General features: G+C 42.1%; 1 protein-coding gene across 9 annotated transcripts in view; it reads left to right on the top strand.

The window, feature by feature from the left end:
- Nucleotides 1-24,055, top strand: part of UBR4 (ubiquitin protein ligase E3 component n-recognin 4) — a 140,177-nt gene that overhangs the window by 55,515 nt on the left and 60,607 nt on the right. For 3 of the 9 annotated variants that reach the window (XM_064281376.1, XM_064281380.1, XM_064281372.1), the window contains exons 45-61: nucleotides 857-1,028; nucleotides 1,278-1,479; nucleotides 2,530-2,693; nucleotides 3,122-3,338; nucleotides 4,173-4,389; nucleotides 6,324-6,387; nucleotides 6,822-6,956; nucleotides 7,967-8,141; nucleotides 8,824-8,907; nucleotides 8,997-9,137; nucleotides 10,240-10,361; nucleotides 11,030-11,141; nucleotides 12,946-13,076; nucleotides 13,198-13,375; nucleotides 13,842-13,946; nucleotides 15,455-15,592; nucleotides 16,618-16,792. In XM_064281376.1, coding sequence (XP_064137446.1) covers nucleotides 857-1,028; nucleotides 1,278-1,479; nucleotides 2,530-2,693; nucleotides 3,122-3,338; nucleotides 4,173-4,389; nucleotides 6,324-6,387; nucleotides 6,822-6,956; nucleotides 7,967-8,141; nucleotides 8,824-8,907; nucleotides 8,997-9,137; nucleotides 10,240-10,361; nucleotides 11,030-11,141; nucleotides 12,946-13,076; nucleotides 13,198-13,375; nucleotides 13,842-13,946; nucleotides 15,455-15,592; nucleotides 16,618-16,792 — 2,532 coding nt within the window. The remainder of the gene's footprint in view (nucleotides 1-856; nucleotides 1,029-1,277; nucleotides 1,480-2,529; nucleotides 2,694-3,121; nucleotides 3,339-4,172; nucleotides 4,390-6,323; nucleotides 6,388-6,821; nucleotides 6,957-7,966; nucleotides 8,142-8,823; nucleotides 8,908-8,996; nucleotides 9,138-10,239; nucleotides 10,362-11,029; nucleotides 11,142-12,945; nucleotides 13,077-13,197; nucleotides 13,376-13,841; nucleotides 13,947-15,454; nucleotides 15,593-16,617; nucleotides 16,793-24,055) is intronic. The other 6 variants (XM_064281379.1, XM_064281377.1, XM_064281373.1 and 3 more) reach the window with 5 other exon arrangements.

Genomic DNA, 24,055 nt, shown 5'->3' with positions numbered 1-24,055 from the left:
CTCCCTTCCCTGCTAGGTGTCTTTAAAATAAAGCAGCATTTAGGTTTGGCAGGTTGGTCTGTCTGTGATGGTTTGTGTCTACCATGGAGGGGTAGTTTGGGGGACCGCTGTTACTCAGAAGGAAAACCTATAATCAAAGCAGCAAATGAGATTTTAATATGATTACCAGATTTTGAGAGGGGAACACAAATTTCTCCTTAGCGCTCATCCTGCGATTACGCTCTTTAAGTTTCCCCTCCTGGTGAAATTTAGCAGTAAATAAGACATGGTATGAGTAACAGGGCCATGGCAGGAGTTGGGGAGGTATAGACTTTTATCAAGTTTTCAGATAACAGAGGGGTGTGTGAGATACTGGAAATTTTATTTACGGAGGAGGAAGAAGAGGCTTAGGGTCTCTTCTTGTCTTTCTCATCTACCATTGGAGTACCGTTATAGCACTTTCTCCCTGGCCACTGTTTTGTGAGTTACCTGGTTTGAGATGAAATTAAATGGATACCAATTCACATATAACCTGATGTGCTTGGTAGTTCTTATAGGACAATGAGTCATCAGCCTTAGATGATCCATGCCCTAATGCAGTTGACAGCCTCTAGGCACATAGGGCCACGTATTTCTCAGACAGGGGAGCCTAGCAGTGGGAATTTTAAAACAGGCTGCCTACCAGGGGTGCACTTTGGGGTATATGAGAGTTATCCATGGCTCGAAATAAAACTGAGACCTGTGGATAATTAGCGTCACTGGACAAGTATAATACTGCAGAAGCCAAATATTTAGTCAGAGGATGGTCTTTAGGTTAAGAAAAGAACTGTTAGATGGTGGTTGATACGCTAACTATGTCCTGTTTTGTTGTCTGCAGTTCCAATGGTGGCAGTAAAACTTCTCCTGCCCTTTGCCAGTGGTCTGAGGTGATGAACCATCCTGGCTTGGTATGTTGTGTCCAGCAAACTACAGGTGTGCCACTGGTAGTTATGGTGAAACCAGACACTTTTCTTATCCAAGAGATTAAGACTCTTCCTGCTAAAGCAAAGGTCAGTACCAAATCTTCCCATCACTTTGATGTGAACCTGGTCTATTTTTACATTTGTGTGACTTCCCTTGTCTCTCAGTGGAGACCTACAGTAGAATTTTGATCCCTTTTCTCCTAGACTTTTCTTTGTCACACCTCTCTACCCAGCAACTGACCCTGAAACCAATTGCTTCTGTGCCTGTTGCTCTTTGTGGGTTCTGACCTGTATGTATGGGAGATAATGCCCTCCTCTGTCTCCTTTTCCTCCTAGATCCAAGACATGGTTGCCATTAGGCACACGGCCTGCAATGAGCAGCAGCGGACAACGATGATCTTGCTGTGTGAAGATGGCAGCCTGCGCATTTACATGGCCAATGTGGAGAACACCTCCTACTGGCTGCAGCCATCCCTGCAGCCTAGCAGTGTCATCAGCATAATGAAACCTGTTCGAAAGCGTAAAACAGCTACCATCAGTAAGGCCCCTTCTCAAAAGATGTCTGGTGGAATGGGAATGGCAGCCTTAGAGATGACTGAGAATAGACTGTTGTAAATAACTGAAGAAACGATGACTGTCCTTCTTGCACATCTTGTAAGATAAGAGTTATGTGCTACTTAATCCTTCAAAAGCAGAGTCAAGGTTCCTCAGGCCACCAGTGCTCTGTGCAGCTTTCAGAGACACGTACAAATGGCAAGCACCCATTGGCTGCCAGTTTCTGGTCAGCGGTTCTTCTTAGGTGCCTAGTAGAGTGTGGTTGAGAGCTTCTTTTCTCTGGGATTAGGGAAAATGGCTTGCCTGATTTGAGGTGTAGGTCGGAACTGATTGAGTAGGATCCCTTTCATTGGTGAATTTCCTACTAAGTAGTGAAGAATCCATCACGGGTCTTGTTTCTGACTGGTAGAGAACTCTCCAGGGAAGTTGAAGGCTGGCATTTAGGAGGGAGTGGATCCACTGCTTAGGATTATCATATTACCTGAAATTTGCTCTAAATTCCATGTTAGGGATATTGGTGTAGCTTATCCTCCTGAAAAGAAATAGCTTCTGTTGTTTAAATAAGCCAACTATGATAGATCTAATTGTTACTCACTGTACACCTGATGCCAGATTTCCTTGTATTGCTGAGTCATGTTGTGGTCAGGGATAATAACTTTCTAAGACCTAACCACATGTAGGCATTGTGCTGATGCAAACATTATATAGCAAAACCTGCAAAAGCTAGGACCTGTGTAAGACCGAAACCTGTCAGAGAAGGAAAACTCAAATATTTTCCACTAATACAGAGCGTTAGAAAAGTGGTCAGACTGCCCCCTGTCAAAGGTGGAAAACTTGTGAGACCCGCAAAAACAAGGCAGTCCCATCGAGTTCCAGCTCTCACAGATTTCACTGCAATCCAGTTTGCTTTAAAAGGTTAGAGTGTGTAAGTGTGGCTTAGTCTGGAGGGAGTCTTTACCTGGAGAGTGGGAGCAGAGGTGGTAGAGATGACACATACCAATGCTCTCTGGCAATCAGATACTGTTCTCCACAGCAACTCGCACATCTAGCCAGGTGACCTTCCCCATTGACTTCTTTGAACACAACCAGCAGCTGACAGATGTGGAGTTTGGCGGTAATGATCTCCTACAGGTCTACAATGCACAGCAGATTAAGCACCGGCTGAATTCCACTGGCATGTATGTGGCCAACACCAAGGTGAGGACAGCACTGGGCTAGGTTCAGTCCTTGGGTTGGACTCATAAAAAATATGTCCTTTTAGAATGCAAATGTGGGCTCACAGTGACTAACTCTTGATTGTAGTGAAATGGTTCCTTGAGTAAATGAATACTCATATGCAAAAGTTTCCATTCCATAGCCTAAGTTTCCTCCATTACCAGCAGGGTTATTGTGTAGAGGGTAACAGGACGTTGTTAACAGTGAGGAATAGAGAGCCTGAAATGAAAGAGAATTTACCCCTTGCCTCTGTTTTCCTGCCCTTGGAAGCAGCAAGTCATTACTGGGGAGTTAAAAGAAGAAAGGTCTTCACCTAGGATCACACAATGAGACAATGTGAGAAGAAGGATTAAAACCTTGAACTTAAGAAATCTTATGAGTTGTCTGATGTGTGTCTTCTCTCCCTACAGCCTGGGGGCTTCACGATTGAGATTAGTAACAATAACAGCACCATGGTGATGACAGGCATGCGGATCCAGATTGGGACCCAGGCAATCGAACGGGCCCCATCATATATCGAGATCTTTGGCAGGACGATGCAGCTTAACCTGAGTCGCTCACGCTGGTTTGATTTCCCCTTCACCAGAGAGGAAGCCCTACAAGCTGATAAGAAACTGAACCTCTTCAGTGAGTCACCAACCCCTGGTGCAGACTATATCCTTCTCATTGTGACTGCTGAATTGGGGCCCCTGGTTTGTGGCTCATCAGTGTTCTGGGAACCCTCTGCCATCAGGAAACTATGAGCTTCATTTGAGATATAAGGGAGGCAAGGTGACAGGAAGGGGGCACACCTGAGAAGGGAGGGGTAAAGATAGGGTGAAACTTGGCTTAAGTATTCACTTGCATAATGTTGGGTCAGCCTCGCTGATGGGGCTGCCTTGGGTTTAGGCAGAGAAGGGTAAGATTAGCATGTGAGATCTCAAAGCTTTCTTAAAGCGCAGATGAGTGCCTCAGGTCACACATCACTGAGGTGTTGAGCAATGGCTATCTTGCCTTGCTGTTGAAAACTTGAGCCCCTCAGAGTACAAGTCCCTGATCCTTTGGTAAGGCTGGCATTTTTCTTTATCATTTACTGTCCACCTGTCTGATATCCTTTGTCCTAGCAATAGTTGCTGTTAAGTGTGAATGATATGATCTGTACTGTGAATAAAGAGAGTGCTTAGAGACCCCTGGGGCTGGGAAATACGATTTCCTAAGCGTGAGAGGTTCATTACAGTGATACTAGGGGGCTCTTCTGTGTGGAAGACTTAACAGGCATTTGGTCCATGGAACTGTTTCTACATGTATTCAGCACCTGTGCATGACTAAAGGGCTGCTGAAGCCTCAGGATATAATTCCTCTGTGACTGTAGAATCGATGTGATTTGCTACTTTGCCCAAACTGGTCTGGTCTTCTCTTTGGAAGGGGTGGTGTTAGCCCTTTAGAGAATGTGCTTCCTAAAGGCTTTCTTGCTTTTTACAGTTGGGGCCTCGGTGGATCCAGCAGGTGTCACCATGATAGATGCTGTAAAGATTTATGGCAAGACTAAGGAGCAGTTTGGCTGGCCTGATGAGCCCCCAGAAGAATTCCCATCTGCTTCCGTCAGCAACATCTGCCCATCAAACCTGAGTCAGGGCAATGGCACAGGAGACAGCGACTCAGCTGCCCCCACTACCACCAGTGGAACTGTTCTGGAGAGGTACCAGCACTGTCAGGATGACTTCCATGTTCACCGTTTTTCACTCTTCCTGCACAACCTCCCTGTCTTTGAGAGTCTGCCTTTAAGTAACTGTCCCAAGTCTAGCCTGTGCTCTTCTGGTTTCCACCCAACTGCCCACATTTGGTATCTCCTTAGTGTACAGGCAAAGCCTAGAAGACATGCTCATAGCCCTGGGGCTTCTGTACCTTCTGTAACTCTTTGGAGTAGCCAGAGGCTGCAGACTAGAAGGTGCTTAAGCCAATTTTATAGGTTAGGATCTAGTCTTGCTGAAATTACAGGGAAAAAGCCTCCCTTCCATTCCAATCTTATCATTTTCTCATCTTTCTCTGCAGTAGCTACTTATGTGGTAGTAACACTGCTAGCAAGAGGCTGCTGCATCCTATGGCAGAGTTCAGAGTCTCCTCAAATCTCCCTGCAGTGGCATCCTTAAAGCATTATGCTTGGCTTTGTTATGCTAGGTAGCTGCTGGTTTGCCAAGGTAGATGAAATAAATCATGATGTAAGATGTTGAGTTTCTTACATTATAAGTCGTAAGAGTAGCCTTGCTTGGAATCACTGCCTCCCACCAACAGCCTTCTCTCTCTCTCCCCCAACTTTCTTTTTTCCTTTCTTTCTCTACCCTATCATATATGGTTTGCTTAGGGTGTGTTTCCAGGTTTCTCTGAGCTTCACATTTTTTTTCCTTTTTTTTTTTTTTTTTTTCTTTGCTTCTCCCCAAAGTTCTGAAACTGAGTCCCTAACCAAGCTGGACCGGTTAGTATGCCCTTTTTCTTTTCTCTGCACGAGTGAGTGTGTGTCAGAGAGCAATGTAACCAATGGTGTGGCTTTGCGTGGATTCCGCTTCTGTTTAAGAGTCTTCCTGCTTCTTTCTGTTCTGGTCATTGCATGGCTGCAGAGCTATCCATGTGTAAAAAAGGAGCATACGGAGGATTGTCAGTACACATTCAGTGTTGGCCGCTTCAGGCTCTCTCTTAGCTCTGTTCCTTACCCCATTCCTCTCCTCTCTCTTTACAGCCGATGGGGTAGGGGGTGGGGTCAAGAGGTAAGACAAACAAAAAAGTCCTATAATCTGATAAGCAACCAGAGAGGTTGTTCTGCCCAATTTTGTTTTATGCCTCAGTTCCCTCTTCCCTAGTCCTTTACTGCCTTCCTTGGCCCCTTACCCTTTTCTCTCACGCTGCCTTCTTAATCGATATTTTCCTCTATCCAGAGCTTCAGCTGTTAGGATGTTAGACTTTCTATTATGGCACGTTAAGGTCAAAGGAGTAAGCCCTGGGGAGCATATTACCTTGGTACCCTTCGTCATAGTTGGGTTTCCTATTCCCTCCCTAAGGGATACTTGCAGTTTTTTAAAGGTGCTTTTTACTACCCCTTGAATGTTGGCAGTGGCATGTACCTGAGAATATGGTTTGTCCTTTCCCATATACCTAGGGACTCACAGGAAATGACTTTATGCGTTTTCTTGACAATGTAAGTAAAATATAACCGTAACCTTCCCAATCTAAGAAGGCGGCTTAAACCTTTCCCTTTGTGTATCCCTTTGCCCGCTGACCTATGGGCACCTGAGCTACAGGTCCCATTGCATCAAGTCCGTTAAACCAATCTCAGTGATCCCTGCCACAGGCAGCAGAAGGAAGCGCATTTATCCTCTTTGAGAAAGAAAAGCCCCATCCTTGAGTTGCGGATTATGAACATAGCCTCAGGTTGGTCTCTGAGTAGGAGCCAGGTTTCTTCTGGCCTGTAACACAAGGAAACGATATGCATGGTGCCTGTGGCAGGTCTTATTGTGCTTTGATTTTGTATTTGGCATTCATTAGCTGTCCCCAAGGTACTCACGACTGTAGTTTGCACAGGCTAAAGCACAGGCGGAGAGAAGGGTTGTTGTACTCAAGCCAGCTTTTCTGTCTCCCTAGGCTGGTTGTGAGTTCTTTAGAAGCTCTGGAAAGCTGCTTTGCTGTCGGCCCAATCATCGAAAAGGCAAGTTACTTTTTCAAAGCACTTGGGAGCTTTCTAAAGAGGCAGGAAGTCAGTAGAGTTGTCAACAGCCCTGAGGCCTTGAAGCTAAAGAACATTTATAGCATTATCTTGATGTGCCAAGAAGTTCTACAGAAGTCTTCAGCCTGAGGCCTTATGTCCTACTTTTGGGGGACCATAGTGAGATCCTCTCATAGAATAGGATGCATGCTGGTAAAAGAAGACTTTTCTGGGAGTCATGAGCTTGAATTCAATTTCTTCACCTGTATTGTATGATGGTTATAATTTATGAGGTTCTTTTTTTGGCTCTTTGCAGTCTTTGAAGTAAAACTTAGTCCTGGTAGCCTATAAGGGAGGACAAGAGAGGGCAGAATGTAGACAGTTCATTCTGCATGGGTTCGGTGGGATTATTGATAACCTGCTGTCTTCTGCATCAGGAGAGAAACAAGAATGCAGCTCAGGAGCTGGCCACGCTGCTGCTCTCTCTGCCAGCTCCTGCCAGTGTCCAGCAGCAATCCAAGAGCCTCCTAGCTAGCCTGCATACCAGCCGCTCAGCCTATCACAGCCACAAGGTAACCACTCCCTCTCGGGGAGGCCTTTTGTAGAAATGGAAATGGAAGTTGTGGTACTGACAGGGAATCAAGTAAGTTGACTTTCTATGTGTGTAAAGCAAGGGCATAGTGAAGTAAGATAGAGAAAGGATAGCATTGAGGTTAGCCCCACGTAGGCAAAAGTTTCTCCTGAGAAATTAATCAATACCGCTGAAAACTGAGGGTAAGCTAATGGACTTATTTTTTCTGTCATTCTAATGGTATTGGCAAAATTTTCTACAAGGCTTAAGAAAGAGAAGGGAGGGACATTTGAGTGGGGTGGCTTCATATTGAAAACAGTAGGGTAGGGGAATTACTCAGTAGATAAGGACTGCTGGTGTTCTCACTTCTCCAGTATTGGTACAACCCTAAAGATGTACTGGTTTGTGAGGACATTTTTGAATGGTTGTCGGAGAGCCTTTGAGAGGAGTGTTTCCTCTCAAATGTAGTGGCGGCAGCGACAAGTTGGGCTGATTTCCATAGGTGGGAAAGAAGATGGTTCAGACTCATGAGGGAGCAAGGCTCTGGGAGAAGCTACCAGCACATGTGCTTTGCTAGCTTGTGCCTGCAACACAGGGACTTGAGAAGTATGAATTTAACCTGCACAGCCTCAAGGAAAGGCAGTTTCGACAACCATCTTTGAGTAACAGGAACTCACAAAGGAATGACTCTGCACTATAGGAAAGAAATCTGGGATGTTGATGTTCTGGAGAATTGGGTGGTTTTTCTGTCATACTTAATACTGATTTTATAACTCGATTTTTAATGCCTTTAATGTTTTATATATTAAGAAGTTTAACTGTATCAGGTTGCTTTGAAGATTTGTCCCAGGTAGCTGGTGGTAATTAACCTGCTCTCTTGAGAGGAGTTAACAATCCTGACAGCCTGCTCTCTTGAGAGGAGTTAACAATCCTGACAGCCTGCTATCTCTCCTCTACTCTGCCTTAGTACCCAGCTTTTGGTTGATCCTATGTGGTCTTGTTATTTTATAGGATCAGGCCTTGCTGAGCAAAGCTGTTCAGTGTCTCAACACATCCAGCAAAGAGGGCAGGGACCTGGACCCTGAGGTGTTCCAGAGGCTGGTGATCACAGCTCGCTCTATTGCCATCATGCGCCCTAACAACCTTGTCCACTTTACGGAGTCAAAGCTGCCCCAGATGGAAACAGGTGAACTTGGCTGAAGTGGCCGTGATCCTGAAATCTGCTTACCACATCTTATTTACACTTTCATCCTCTTGTTCTCACTGGCCACAGGCTAACTTCATGCTCTGAGACAGGGATTTTACTTCTTGGTCTTTATACCTTGTATGGCTTTGGACATCAGGATTGCATCATATTAAATAAATACCCTTTTCAGTGTTTACTCCTTTGGTTATCCTTGAGTTTATCAGATATACTGTCTCTGAAGTTACTGCCTCTTCTGATCTCCAGGGTAAAGCTAAGCTTGGGCCTTAGTTGTTTTAATGTAATAGGGTCATATCTTTTACTTGTATGCTGTTTTTCCCAGTATTTTATTAATATGTGTAGTGCCCTTTCTCACTTCTTGGCTCTGTTTCCTCATCTCTCCTCATGCTGGCTGGGTACCAAACTTGCTATGCCATTATCAAATATAGTTTGTTGATGTGTTTACAGTTTTCTGATATTTACATGCTCCCATTTGCCATCATCATCCTGTTTCCCGTTCTAATACCATAACCCAGAAACTATTCTAGAGAATCTCACATGTCCCCCTAGTTTTTAGATATTGAACAGTTGCAACTGAGATCTCTGAATCTGCTATAAAGATCCTGAACCCTTCCTTTCTATACAGTTCTAACATGAAATGTTTTCTGTGATATTCCTTTCCCAGACTGTTTTTTTCCTAGATGTGCCTGCTGGAGTCTAGGGATAGTTGGCATATTGATTGGGGCCCCACTTGAAACTCCCTCCCCAGGCAAGCTTCCTTGACCTGAGTTAACCTTCAAACAAATTAAATTCCATCTTAGGTTTACCATCATTAATAATTTTCTTTCTCCTGCTTAGAAGGAGTGGATGAGGGGAAAGAACCTCAGAAGCAGTTGGAAGGAGATTGCTGTAGTTTCATTACCCAGCTGGTTAACCACTTCTGGAAACTTCATGCATCCAAACCCAAGAATGCCTTCTTGGCACCTGCTTGCCTGCCAGGTATCATGTTGAAATGTATACTTTCCTCTTAATACAAATTCTGTCCTTAAACTGTTAGGACTCGTAGCCTTCATCATCCATTTCTTCCAGAGTTAATAGTTAGGAAATACAAGTCTGTGAGATCAGTGCATTTTTCTGACATAGGAATTTAGCAGTGTGGTAGAGAAGCAGTATTTTCTTGTATCATATCTATTTGTGTGGGGTTGAATATTTCACATAATGAACATTTTGTATGTGTATGTATGTGTGCTTCCTTAGTTGTGTTTATAATTGTTTGAAAAAAATCTTTGAAACCTTGGTTCAAAGCCAGTTCAAAAAGTAAAAGTTAAGCATCAGCCTTGAAAATTATTTTCTTTCCAAGCTCTCTTTGGCATAGAATTTCCCACACTGATGTCCAAAGTTGATGTGGATGTGTAATGGTCTGAACAGCAATGTAGAAACTAGAACATCTCCGGGGTACGCTTGGTGGTTTCTTGGGCAATCAACCTAAAAGGCATGTTCTGTCGCCACTGAAGTTTTGGAGATAATGAGGGACATTTAGAATCTGCATACCTCTTTACATTTCCCTGCCTTGTCTTTTGACATCCGCGGAGACTGGACAGCTACTTATTCCTGTAGTACAGGACATCTGAAAAGGCTTTTGATGCCAGTTTGGAAGTTTACAAATCAAACCAAACCATTGCTGTCGAGTTGTTTCCAACTCATAGTGACCCTATAAAAGAGTAGAACGGCCCCCATAAAATTTCCAAGGCTGTAAATCTTACGTAAGCAGCCTGCCACATCTTTCTCCCAAAGAGCGGCTGGTGGGTTCAGACTGCTGAGCTTTTGGTTAGCAGCCAAGCGCTTTAACCACTGCACCACCAGGGCTATGTTGTTTGGGAGATTAGGAGACTATTAATAAAAAATTTACAAATAATGCTGACAATCTACATTCTCTCTGTGTGTGTTTTGTTTGCTAGTTTGTTTTGCTGTGTGCGTGCTTGTCATTTTTTTGTTAGCCTGACTTTTATGTGGGAATAAGAATTTGCACTTTTGTCTCAGACTCTCAAGTAGGTAGAGGTTTTCCCACCACATTTTCTTATAATATTCTTCCCCTTTTTAGGCCTGACTCATATTGAAGCTACTGTCAATGCTCTGGTAGACATTATCCATGGATACTGCACTTGTGAGCTGGACTGTATTAACACAGCATCCAGGATCTATATGCAGATGCTGTTGTGTCCTGTACGTATCATTATAATCCCAGATACCTCTTACCATCCTGGGGGTGTCTAGAAGGTTTTTTTTTTTTTGTAGTTTGCTAAGCTAATGAAATAAAATGGACTTAAGGTGATAGGAATGAATAGTTTTGAGTATCAATAAAAACTCTAAGGTCTTGTTCATTCCGTGGAAGAGAAAAGTTTGAAAAGGGGATGTAGTTTGTCTTTTCTTGTTTGGTTCTGAATCCTCAGAGAATAGAATGGTGTTTGCAGTGCAGCTTATGTTCAGTAAGGATTAATTAAATGAACGCATGAATGAATGAGAAAGTAGTACATCACGATTTCTGTTTCCAGGGTTAGCAGTTTAGCACAGAGCTAAGATGAGCGCTGAGAGCCTGATCACCTGAGGAAAAGCCAAAGCTCATTTTTAGAGAGCCAAGGTGATTTCGGGAGCAAATAATTTGCCTATCTATTACCAGGAACTGAGAGAAAAGAATGTAGCGAATGGGTCTTATATGTACCAAGTCTGGAAATAAATAGGGATTAAATGATGAACTTGGTAAGCTGGGCTGCAGTTGAGAGTAGATAGATCTTCAGATGCGTGCAAATGATTGACCAAGAGAGGAAAAGTGTTTTATAGAGTTTCATGAATAGTATCAAACTTAAGCATGACAGCTTCCTTTTAAACCTCAGGATCCTGCTGTGAGCTTCTCTTGTAAACAAGCTCTAATTCGAGTCCTAAGGCCCAGGAACAAACGGAGACATGTGACATTGCCCTCCTCCCCTCGAAGCAACACTCCAATGGGTAATGTGAGGTCTGGGTTTAGGCTTGTGTTTGTGTGTGTTGGGGAGGGGAAAAGGGAGGCATAGCTTTAGGATATGCTGTGGGTGTGGACCAAGATTCTGGAGATTCTTGTTTATCAAGTTTTTAACTCAATCTTATTCCATAAAGATTTAAGGTATATAAAAATATACATAGTAAGTGGAATAAAAATAAAGAAAATCCAGGACATGGGAAAATAAGGGTGCAATAGTAAAATAATACCCAGGATAAAAATCAGTACACAGAAAATCTACACCACAAAGTCCTACATGGTTGTTAATATATTTAGCTGAACGCTTCCTAAGAGCCATAGCAAAATAAGAACAATTACAAAAATCACAGTGACCAAAGACAAAAAATAGCTGTTTTTCAGGAAAAATATACTTTTTCCTGACTCAGAAGCTTTTCACTAAGGGTCCATTTTAATACATAATGGGCAATAACCTCAGTGGACTGACCTACAAGAAGTTTGGTAGCAAATTTCAGGAAGCTTTCCCTGTGCCACACTTGTACACAAGCCAAGAGCATAGCATTTTGTATTTTAGTAAAAGCAATTTTACAAGGTGTCCAAGTAACAGCTTACTATGTAACTCTCTTGTCACTTGGTTTGATCAGAGGTAAATTTCAAATGTCTGGGTATTTTTATTATCCATTACATTTTCATATTTTTATTATCCATTACATTTTCATTGTATTACTCAATGGAAAATACAATGTGTCATGTATGTAATTTTAATTTTTCTGGTAGCCACTTTATAAAAAATAAAAAGAAACAGGTAAGATTATTAATAATTTGTTTAATCTAATGTATCAAAAATATTGCAGCATGTAGTCAATATCAAAAATTATTAATGGAATATTTTACCTTTTTTTTTGTACTAAGTGTTCAAAATCTGGTCTATGTAGTACATTAACCACACATCTGAGTTTGGATCAGCCATGTTTCAAGTGTTCAGCAGCCACATGTCAGGGGACAGCACAGGTCTAGAGGAATGTGTGCAGCTTTGTGACTTTCAGGCAAACTTCCTTGAATATCATTTTATCTAAACTTTTGACAAAGCAGGCAACAGTTTGTAGCTCTTTTCTCTGGCAGGAACCTAAAGTACAGGGCATATTCACATGCTTTAACAGTCCATCAAGTGGAAAGTGGGATTTTTATCCTGTTCTGACAATTAGGAGTCTAACCTGGACTTATTCCTTATTAGAAGACCTCCCCACCTTCACATAGAAGTGGGTCCAGGCAGAACCTGTAGTGGTGTCCTCAGCTTCCATTTACTGGTTTTACATTCCAGTTCTGGTTCTTCTCATAATGATTATGTGATGTGAAAATCTCACCGACCCTGTCGTTTTGGAAAAAAGTAGTGAGTTTACTCTCCAAGCTTCCATGTCAGATAACGTAAATATCTCAATTGTATTATTTTCCCTGTCTTGCCCAAGGTCTCCTGAGAGAGTTGGTGGGAGCTCATGGGACCTGTTGGTCTTAGATTTCTCTGCTTTGTGGAAGTTCCTTTTGGAATCCAAAGTTTTGTTTTTTTCTTCATCAGTTGAAAAAATCTGTTCCTAAGCGGGGCAGACTTTCACTGCCAACCTCATCTTCCCAGATTCTGCTAGGTCCAGGAAACAAGAGAACAGGCCAGGCATTAGCGCCCTGGAGTTTTTCCTCTAATGCACAGGGTGCTTAGCTGGTAGCTTGTCTTGGGTTTTTGTTGCTGCGTGACTTCTCATACCATATGCCAGGGGAGAAAAGAGCAAGCATCTTTAGGTGACTGGGGTTTCTTTGACTCAGGAGACAAGGACGATGATGACGATGATGATGCAGATGAGAAAATGCAGTCATCAGGGATTCCGAATGGTGGTCACATCCGTCAGGAAAGCCAGGAACAGAGTGAGGTGGATCATGGAGATTTTGAGATGGTGGTGAGTCTCTGGCAGCAGGAGAGGGGAGGAGGAGCTTCAGAACTCTCCTCTAGCTCTTATTCAGTGGACTTCCAAAAGCTACCATTTACCATGGGACACTGACAGAGCTTTCTCTCTGCAGTCTGAGTCGATGGTCCTGGAGACAGCTGAAAATGTCAACAATGGCAACCCCTCTCCCCTGGAGGCCCTACTGGCAGGTGCAGAGGGCTTCCCCCCCATGCTGGACATCCCGCCTGATGCAGATGACGAGACCATGGTTGAACTAGCCATTGCCCTGAGCCTGCAGCAGGACCAACAAGGTAGAAGGCTATGCCAGGAATGAAGTGACCCATTGGCCTTGTACAGGAAAGAGGGTTTGGCAGTTACTGATAATCCAGCTGACTTAGCTTGTCCCGAGATTTGGGGAGAGGTTGATCTGGGTGAGAGCTGTCTAGAGATACAGGTGGAGAGTGAGAGGGATTGTGGTGGGATTTTCAGTCTCTGGGAGCCAATTTTATAAACTCTGTTAGTTGATCTGTTGAATTATTTCTTCCCAAATCTGTTAGATTCCTCCAGCCTGTGTCGTACCTAAACAAAAGGAAGTCCTCTACCATCTCTCTAACCAGACTTGATGGGTAGACAGCAAAGCCTGTTGATTAACTTCCTCTAGGCCAGGGGAGGTCACACGCTGGTGCTTAGAGACTCGGGAGGGTAGCAGGTGGCCAAAACAGTGTTGTGGATGGGGCCTGGAGGGGATGTTGTGCTCACTCTCCACTTGTTTCCCAGGCAGCAGCAGCAGTGCCCTGGGCCTACAGAGCCTGGGGCTGTCCGGCCAGGCACCCAGCTCTTCCTCTCTGGACGCAGGAACCCTCTCTGACACCACAGCATCAGGTAACTGTCCACAGCAAGGAGCACGGCTGAGGGCCCCAGGACCCTAAGGCCTGGTTTCCAGTGCTGTGAGAGTGTAATGGGCAGCTGCTTTGACAGGCCATTCTGGACTTCCTGCTTCTGCCTTCGCTTTAGAAATACGGGTGTGGAAGGCTTAGCAACACAGCTTGGCAAAGGCACTCATGGCTCCGCTTTCTTACACCTTGCATGCTGCCTGGCTTCAGCTGATTCCCTGAGGAAAGGCCAAGAGAGAGGCTTGCAGGTTGATCAGCTATAGGGCTTAAATTTCAGCTCTCAGGATTCTTTGCCAGAAACATTTTAGACGGTATTAGAAAGGAGACAGGAAATTGAGATCGTACGTTTTAACTTTTTGCTTCAGAATTCTCGGTCAGTGTGGCCAACCATCAGGCATCTGTGAGCTGGGGAGGTAGGGTTTTTGTGGATAACTAAAATTTGTAGGAAATTTTAAACCTCCTTTTGTCTTTACTTTCAATCTTTTTCCTAATCTAATAAGAAAATAAAATTACTGAGTAGAGAATTGGACTAAATGGAGAAAGATGGAACACCTGAATAGTCCATGGAAAACTAGTCCCTGAGTAACTTCAGGGTTGATTTATAGTTTTTCAGACTGGTGTTTCCCTGTATTTGTTTCTTTTCCTTTTTTTTTTTTCTTTTTCTTTTTCTTTTAAGAGGTTTACCGTGGGTAGGTAAGAAAGGGAGAAATTGGCTGTCCCTCTGATGTGCTGCCATGGCTTGTTGTTTTTCTTAGGTCTCTTTAGTTGCTGTCATTTGGGTTTTCAGGTCACTGTCATGTTGTGCAAATTGTGTTCCCACTGTGCTCTGTGGCTGTCTTGGCTTCCCTCCCCCATGTATCTCATCCGGCATTTTCCTCCTGTCTCAGCTCAGCCCTGATCCTGGATGCTGTGGCTGTCTCTGGGGAATTTCCTTGCTTCATTTTTAGCATCTGATGAGGTTGATTAGGAGGTGTAAAATTTCCCAGTGAGCTTCCCCTGGACTACCTGATAAAAAACCAAACAGGGTTGATTTCAGAGCTCATGAAAACGGACTTTCTAACATAAAGCACAAATTGACTTCATAACAAATCTCATTAAAATTCAGAGTTCTGTGCTTTGAATGGTATTGACTACTTTCTGATCTCTCAGCACGTGTCAGTAACACCTAGACAATGGTGACATGAAGCATTTTAGCTAGAAAACTTAGCGTTTATGTCACAGATTCTTGTCGAATCTCTGCACTGTCCTACTTGCACTGTAATATAACAGCGAAGGAAATGCCCAGGGAACTGGATTTTCACTTCTGTCTAAGTACTGTTTGCAATGCAGTGTGTATAGTGTTCGTTCCTGTTAGTGATTAACCAGCAAAGCCAATCTCTCCTTTTTTTCTTTGACAACAGGATATGTAAACTGCGTTGTGTCCTCTGCACTATGCGGTTTGATGCTTTTGCCCCAAGGAGGGGTTTTTGCCTGTAACAGCTCTCGTTACTCTCTCAGCTCCAGCCTCAGACGACGAGGGCAGCACAGCAGCAACTGATGGTTCCACGCTGCGGACCTCTCCTGCTGACCATGGTGGTAGTGTGGGCTCGGAGAGCGGGGGAAGCGCCGTGGACTCCGTGGCCGGAGAGCACAGTGGTAATGTGCCCGGGCGTCCTGATCTCCTTGTGCAGAGGGTGGGGACAGATGGGAGTCCCTGCTTGGGTCCTGGGATTGGATTCAGCAAAAGGAAGTTTGGGGAACTTACTGAAAGTCTTATGTTCCCTTGTGGAATTCATTTGCCCTCAACTCTGGGGTTTCAAGTGTTCAGTGAAACCAAACCAGACCCACTGCTGTTGAGTTGATTTCAACTCAGAGCGACCCTATACGACAGGGCAGAACTGCCCCATAGAGATGGATCCCAAGGCTATAAATCTTTACAGATGCAGACTGCCACATCTTTCTCCCATGGAGCGGCTGGTGGGTTTGAACTGCCGGCCTTTTGGTTAGCAGCTGAGCGGTTTAACCACTGCATCGCCAGGGCTTCTATGCTAAGCCCAGTGGGATTAATATTGAAATATTTTACAAGCGGCTTTTAATTATCTGTTAGTGGAAGAAAGCAATGACGTGTACAACCTCAAATCATGATTAATCTGGTAAATTATGATGTAACCTTGAATCCCATCCTCCTTTGGACTTTGGGGAGTCCTATTGATGATGTCACTGTTAACGTATGGGTTGTCCTCACAATTAAACTAGCTGACAATGTGGGGCTCTGGAGTAAGGAAGCATGGCAAAGTCATTCTGGTTTGACCTTGTAAATCAATCTGTGGTTAAAAATTGGGTATGAAAATTTTTTGTGGAGGAGATTAAGAGTAGCTGGTAATTTTTAGATTCCCGTATTAGTGTAAGTTTCCTCTGGAGTGTGAGATGGAAGTTGGTCAGCAGCTGAGATTAAGGTTGTTGTAGGTAGATCGTATATACTGTAGAAGGATGAGTGGCTGCTCTGAGGATAATTGAGCAGAATGCTGTGGAGCCAAGATTATGAATTCAGTCCTTATTTACCTTCACATGGAAGAAAAAAAAATTCGAAAGCTACCAGTTACCTTCTAACTGTTGAAGGCATTGGATTCCATTACGCCCTGGGAGTTGATTTGTGCTTTTTTTAAACCATTTCCCTCTAGTATCTGGCCGGAGCAGTGCTTATGGTGATGCCACAGCTGAGGGACATCCAGCTGGTCCGGGAAGTGTCAGCTCAAGCACCGGTGCCATCAGCACCACCACTGGGCACCAGGAGGGAGACGGCTCAGAGGGAGAAGGAGAAGGGGAAGCAGAGGGCGATGTCCACACCAGCAACAGGTCAGGACCGAGTCATTCATAGTTGAGAGGCTTTCCTATTGAGAATATTTCAGCAATGGGATGATTGCAGGAGGTGAAATGGTGAGAGCAGTGTATTACTTTTGCAATATAAAGGTAATAGACTAGTGAAGCAGCTTAAAATCTTAGGAGGTTTTCTAGATCTGTCTTCCTTGTCCTAATTAGAATTATATCAAATCTGTTGCAGAGAGACTAGAAGGTGATTTTTCTCTTAAGGCTCCCCTAAATCCTGTAGTAAGTGTGAAGTGGTTTTCATAAAAGTATGTATCCTTTTTCCTCAAATCTTTCTTCATTGTTACCGGTAAACTCATTATGTAACATCCTTTTTATAAGTGGCACCGTTCTAGTGATAGTTATTCAGTATAAAATAGATCTGGCTCCTTGTTCAGCATGTTTATAAGGTAAAGGAGAAATAATATGTTTGTGTCTAGAAATAACAATGATTGAGGATTTAGCAAATCGAAAGTAATCTATAAAATCCTAACCCATTCCTCAAGAAATTGTGGTGGCGTTTGGTAAGTGGATTGGTGGAGTGAATGTATTCTTAACCAAGAGGTGACTAGAGAAATGCAAGGGGAGGAAGAAAAACCTAAGAATAACAACTGTGATATGATGTTTGTTGAATTTGTTGAAGCCAACGGTTTTCACTTTAGTGTAGAAATAATGAGTCAGCATTTTGAAATGAATGATTTCTGTCAGAACAAAAATCGTGGAAGCAGTCAGACATCAGAGACATTTTAAGAGGGCATCAAAGAGTGTCTCCTGTAGCTCCTGTGTCCTACTGCTTCAACTTGATCTGCTTTGCAACACCTCTTTGGGTGAAAAGAACCCCTGGCTCTATTAACTGATGATATTCTATAGGAGTTTGTCTTTTAGCTTCTTAACATTAAGGGTTTTTTTTTTACTTAATATATTTTTCTCTTAATTTGAATTCTAGCTTCATTCCATTGTGTTCAGATAATGTGGTCTGTGTGATTTCTGTTTTTGAAATTTATTGATTTTTAAGTTTTAACCCCATTACCTTTATCTTAATTAAAACAATAAGTTCATTTATAATTAATGTTAATTACTGATACATTTGAATTTATGTCTACTACTTATTCTGTGCTTCCTGTTTGCTCTGTTTCTATCTTTTGTGGCCTTCTTTTGGGTCGATTGTTATTTTTGCATTCCTTTTTCTTTCTTTTTTTTTACAACTCTGTGAATTCAGAGCCTATTCACTGTGTTTCGAATTTTCTAGTGATTATATTATTCAATGCGACACGCGTACTTACTTAACTTATCCAAAACTAAATTTAACTAATAATAGCCATAACTTTTCCCTGAATAATATGAAGAACTTCGAAGACTTTGCACCTTCTTATCAATTTAGATGCTATTGTTTTTGTGTTTTAATTTTTTTAAAGCCCTCAAGATGTTAATTCTTATTTTATGTAGTTTAAGTGATCAATGTCTATTTAGCTTTGCTCACGTGGTTACCTCTTTCTGTACTCAACATTTCTTTGTGCATCTCAGATCTTCCATCTAGTATCATCTTTCTTCCTGAGGCATGTCATTTACATTTTCCTTTAGCGAGGTCTGCTGGTTACAGATTTTGTCAGTCAGATATCTTTATTTAGCTCATATTTTGTGGAAGTATTTTTGATGGGTATAAACTTTTGTGTTGGCAGTTTTTTCCCCCTCAACAAATTGAAATGGTATTCCATTGTGTTATGGCTTCTGTTATTGCTAATGAGAAGTCACCTGTTAGAACTATTGTTCCTTTGAAGGGCACGTCTTTATTGCTGCTTTTAAGATCTTTATTTTGTCATTGTTTTTTGTGGTTTTATCAGGATATGTCTAAGATGGATCTCTTTACATTTGTCCTGCATGGTAGTCTTTCGGATTCTTGAACATATGGATTAGTGTCTTTTATTAGTCCTGAAAAATTATTATCCATTTATCTTTTCAAATATTGATTCTGCCTCGTTTTCTGTTATTTCTCTTTCTGGAGCTCCAATTAAATAGGTGTCTCTTAATATCTCTTTTATTTTTTTCCTTTTTGTTCCCTGTGTTTAATTGTTTATGATTTCTTGATATTTGAGTAACACCAAAAAAATCAAATACTTAAGAGTAAGTGTGAAAGATGTACAAGACTTGTACATTGAAAACTATAAAACCTGATTGAGAGGATTTAAAGAAGACCTGAATAAATGAAGGAATATGCCATGTTTATGGATTGAAAGACTTATTGTAAAGAGGACCATTGTCTTCAATTGATATAGATTCAATATGTTGTTGTTGTTAGGTGCTGTCGAGTCAGTTTTTGACTCACAGTGACCTCATGTAAAAGAGTAGAACTGCCCATAGAGTTTTCTTGGCTACAATCTTTGTGGAAGCAGATTGACAAGTCTTTGTCCTGTGAAGCTGCTAGATGGGTTCCAACTGCCAACCTTTCAGCTGAGCACTTTAACCATTGTGCCACCAGGGCTTCTTAGCTTCAGTATACCAAAAAACCCAGTGCCGTCGAGTCAATTCCGACTCATAGCTACCCTACAGGACAGAGTAGAACTGCCTCCATAGAGTTTCCAAGGAACGCCTGGTGGATTCAAACTGCCAGCCTTTTGGTTAGCAGCCGTAGCACTTAACCACTACGCCATGAGGGTTTCCAGATTCAGTATACCCAAACCAAACCAAACCCGTTGCCGTCGAGTCAATTCCGTTTCATAGCGACCCTATAGGACAGAGTAGAACTGCCACGTAGGGTTCCCAAGGAGCGCCTGGTGGATTCGAACTGCCAGCCTTTTGGTTAGCAGCCGTAGCACTTAACCACAATGCCACCAGGATTTCTAGATTCAATATAACCCCAGTCAAAAATTCCAGAGGGATTTTTTATGTATGTGTCAGAATTGACAAGCTGGTACTAAACTTTATTTGAAAATGTAAAGGACTGAGATTAACCAAGGCAATCTTGAAGAAAACGCACAAAGTTAGAGGATTTTCACCAATATGGCTTATTGTAAAGCTAAACAAAAATCCTCACAATTGAACCAATAAATGGAGGAAAGATTGAAGTTGTCAAGAATTTCATTTTACTTGAATCCACGGTCAACGACCATGGAAGCAGCAGTCAAGAAATCAAACAATACATTGCATTGGACAAATCTGCTGCAAAAGACCTCTTTAAGGCGTTGAAAAGCAGACATCATCTTGAAGACTAAGGTGCGCCTGACCTAACCCCTGGTGTTTTCCATTGCCTTATTTGCATGCGAAAGCTGGACAGCGAATAAGGAAGACCGAAGAGAATCGACATCTTTGAATTGTGGTGTTGGAGAAGAATATTGAATATACCATGGACTGCCAAAACAATGAACAAATCTGCCTTGGAAGAAGTGCAACCAGGATGTTCCTTAGAAGTGAGGATGGCAAGACTACATCTCACATACTTTGAACATGTTATCAGGAGGGATCTGTCCCTGGAGAAGGACATTGTCATGGATTAAATTGTGTCCCCCCAAAATGTGTGTATCAATTTGTCTGGGCCATGATTCCCAGTATTGTGTGATTGTCCATCATTTTGTCATCTGAAGTGATTTTGCTGTGTTTCGTAAATCCTGCCTTTATAATGTTAATGAGGGTGGAGGAGAGATGGGCAGCAGTTGTGTTGATGAAGCAGGACTTAATCTACAGGATGGATTGTGTCTTGAGCTGGTTTCTTTTGGGATGTAAAGTAGAGAAGTAAGCAGAGAGACAGGGGGACTTAATACCACCAGAAAAGCAGCACCGGGAGCAGAATCCTTTGGATTTGGGGTCCCTATGCTGAGAAGCTCCTCGACTAGGAAAGATTGATGAGAAGGACCCTCTACCAGAGTCGACAGAGGGAAAGCCTTCCTCTGGAGCTGAAGCCCTGAATTTGGACTTCTAGCCTGCTGGACTGTGAGGAAATAAATTTCTCTTTGTTAAAGCCATCCACTTGTGGTATTTCTGTTATAGCAGCACTAGGTAACTAAGACATCATACTTGGTAAAGTAGAGGGTCAGCAAAAAAGAAGAAGACCCTCAACGTGATAGATTGACACAGTGGCTGCAACAATGGGCTTAAGCATAACAACAATTGTGAGGATGGCGCAGGACTGGGCAGTGTTTTGTTCTGTTGTACATGAGGTCGCTATGAGTTGGAATCGATTCCATAGCACCGAACAATAACAACAAAGCTATGATAATTAAGACAGTGGGGTGTTGGTGCAAGGTTAAACAAATTAATGCAACAGACCAGAGGTCAGAAACAGATCCACACATACACGGTTGCCTGATTTATGACAAAGGTGACACTTCTTTATAGTGGAGGAAAGGATTATCTTTTCAACCAAAGGTCAACTGGAAGTCCATATAGAATAAAACGAATCTTGACGAATATCTTACACAGAGGACTTGTATCTTATACAAAAATCAACTGAACTGTAGGTATAAATGCAAACAATAACACCTGAAAGATTTTTAGACGACAAAATTTTTCATAATGTGGGGTCGACCAACACTTCTTGAATAGGACACCAAAAGCGTTAGTCATAAAGGAAGAAATGTATTAACCAGGTTACATTCTCAGCAACTGCTTCTGTTTTCCTCCCCTCTTCTCTGGAAACCCTGGTGGCGTGGTGGTTAAGTGCTACGGCTGCTAACCAAAATGTTGGCTAACCAAAACTTTGGCAGTTTGAATCCACTGGGTGCTCCTTGGGAACTCATGGGGCAATTCTACTCTGTCCTGTAGGGTTACTATGAATTGGAATCGACTCGGCAGCAGCGGGTCTTTTTTTTGGTTGCCCTTCTCTCAGTTCCAAGCTAATTTTTCTTGTAGGCTCCCAGGTTGGGGAAGTGGTTTTTGTTTTGTTTGGTTTTGGTTTTTAAAAAAATTTTCCAGTTGCTTTCGTTGCATCCATTTACTTGTTTATGTGGTTGTTGTCATTTTTGTTCTGTTTGATTTTTCTATTATTAAACCAATCTTGTGGGAGACACTTGGTTATACTATGTTAACCTTTATATCACTGGGTTTGGTTTGCTATTTTGTTCAGTCCTGTAATTTTCTTTCTTTGAAATGTCTTGTGAGGGATTGATGTTCATGTTATTCTGGACTCATAAGTCAAGAATCGTTTTCCATTTGTCAGTTCTCTGAAAGAGTTTGTGTAAGATTGGTATTATTTCTTCCATAAATTCTTGGAAGCATTCACCAGTGAAATCACCTGGGTCTGGACTTTCTTTCAGGAAAAGTTTTTAACTATAGAATCATTTTTTTTTTTTAAACAATGTTTTATAGAGTCTTTGGTGAAAGTTTACCCAGCAAGTGAGGTTCCCATTTGACAACTTCCACATAAATTGTTCAGTGACATTAGTTAGGTTTTTTATTATGTGTCAACATTCTCTTTATGCTCTGTTTGTTCCCTTTCTAGTGCTCTAGTTTCTTTGCCCCCATCTTCTCATCTTTACCTTTGAGAAATTGTTGACATTTTGGTCTCGTACTGTTGGTTTTTAAGTGGGACACCGATCTTACAGTAATATCCTTTATTTTGTGTGCCACTCTGCTGTTTCACAAAAAGGTGATCTCGGGGTAGGCTTGGTTCTAGTGTCTCAGCAACAGTCTCAGGGGGTCCTCTGTTCTCTACTGTTACAGTTTGCCTGGCATTTTTTAATATAAGAATTTGAGTTCTGCTTCATATTTTTCTCCCATTCTATCCGGGCCCCGCTATTGTGGCCCCAGTCAAATGGTCATTGGTGGTAGCTGGGCACCATCTAGTTCTGGTCTCAGGGTAGATGAGATTGTGGGTTTATAGACTTGTTTCTTCTTTGCACTTTTGGTTACCTTCTTACTCTTTCAGGGACTCCACTATTTTGCTCCTGGCAAGTCCAGACCCATAGTTGTGTCTTAGATGGCCACTCGCAAGCTTTTAAGACCCCAGTCGCTACTCACTTCACTAGGATGCAGATCAAGATTTTTGTGAACTATGTTATGCCAGCTGATTGAGTTGTCCCATGAGACTATGATCCTAAGCCTTCAGCCCAGAAAACCAATGTTGGACAGTGTTGGGTTATGTCTGAGGAGTATTCGTATTTGTGTCTTCAATGAATATATGTGCCTGCATCCACATATTTGTATTTGCACACACCCATAGATACTTCCACCACTCATCTCTCAGTTTGTCGAACTGTGATGGTTTGTGAGTTTTTGTGATGCTAAAAGTTATACCACTGATATTTCAAATACCAGGAGGGTCACCCATAGTAGACAGGTTTCAACGGAGCTTATAAACTAAGACAGACTAGGAAGAAGGACCTGGCAATCTACTTCTAAAAAAAATTGGCCAGCAAAAACCTTAGAAATAGCAACAGAACATTGATATAGTGATGGAAGATGAGCCCTTCAGGTTGGAAGGCACTCAAAATACCACTGGGGAAGAGCTGCCTCCTCAAAGCAGAGTCCGCCTTAATAACATGGATGGAGTAAAGCTTTTGGGACCTTCATTTGTTGATGTGGCATGACTCAAAATGAGAAGAAACAGCGGCAAACATCCATTAATAATCAGAACATAGAATGCACAAAGTATTAATGTAGGAAAATTGGAAGTTGTCAAACATGAAATGGAACGTTTGAAGATAGATATCCTAGGCATTAGTGAGCTGAAAAAGACTGGTATTGGCCGTTTTGAATTGGACGATCGTATGGTCTACTATATTAGGAATGACAAATTGAAGAGAAATGGGGTTGCATTCATCATCAAAAAGAACGTTTCAAGATTTATCCTGAAGTACAGTGCTGTCAGTGATAGGATCATACCTGTACGCCTACAAAGAAGACAAGTTAATACAACTATTATTCAAATTTATGGACCAGTCACTAATACCAAAGATGGAAAGACTGAAAATTTTTGCCAACTTCTGCAGCCTGAAATTGATCGAACATGCAATCAGGATGCATTGATAAATACTGGTGGTTGGAATGCAAAGGTTGGAAACAAAGAAGAATCGATAGTTGGAAAATAATGGCCTTAGTGATAGAAATGATGCCAGTTATAACCGGAGATCACAGCACTCCTCTCTCAGTAATTACAGAACAGTAATTAATTATAATTAACAGAAAATTAGTAAGTATATGGAAGACTTGACCAGCAATATCAACCAATTTGATACAATTAACGTTAATAAAATATCCAACAACAGCAGAATATGTTTTCTTTTCAAGTGCACATTCACCAAGATAGACCATAAAAAAAAAAAA

Source organism: Loxodonta africana, chromosome 3 (assembly GCF_030014295.1).
Source record: "Loxodonta africana isolate mLoxAfr1 chromosome 3, mLoxAfr1.hap2, whole genome shotgun sequence".
NCBI lineage: Eukaryota > Metazoa > Chordata > Mammalia > Proboscidea > Elephantidae > Loxodonta > Loxodonta africana.
Note: the sequence above shows the minus strand (reverse complement) of the source record. Positions and strands in the feature narration are given on the sequence as shown.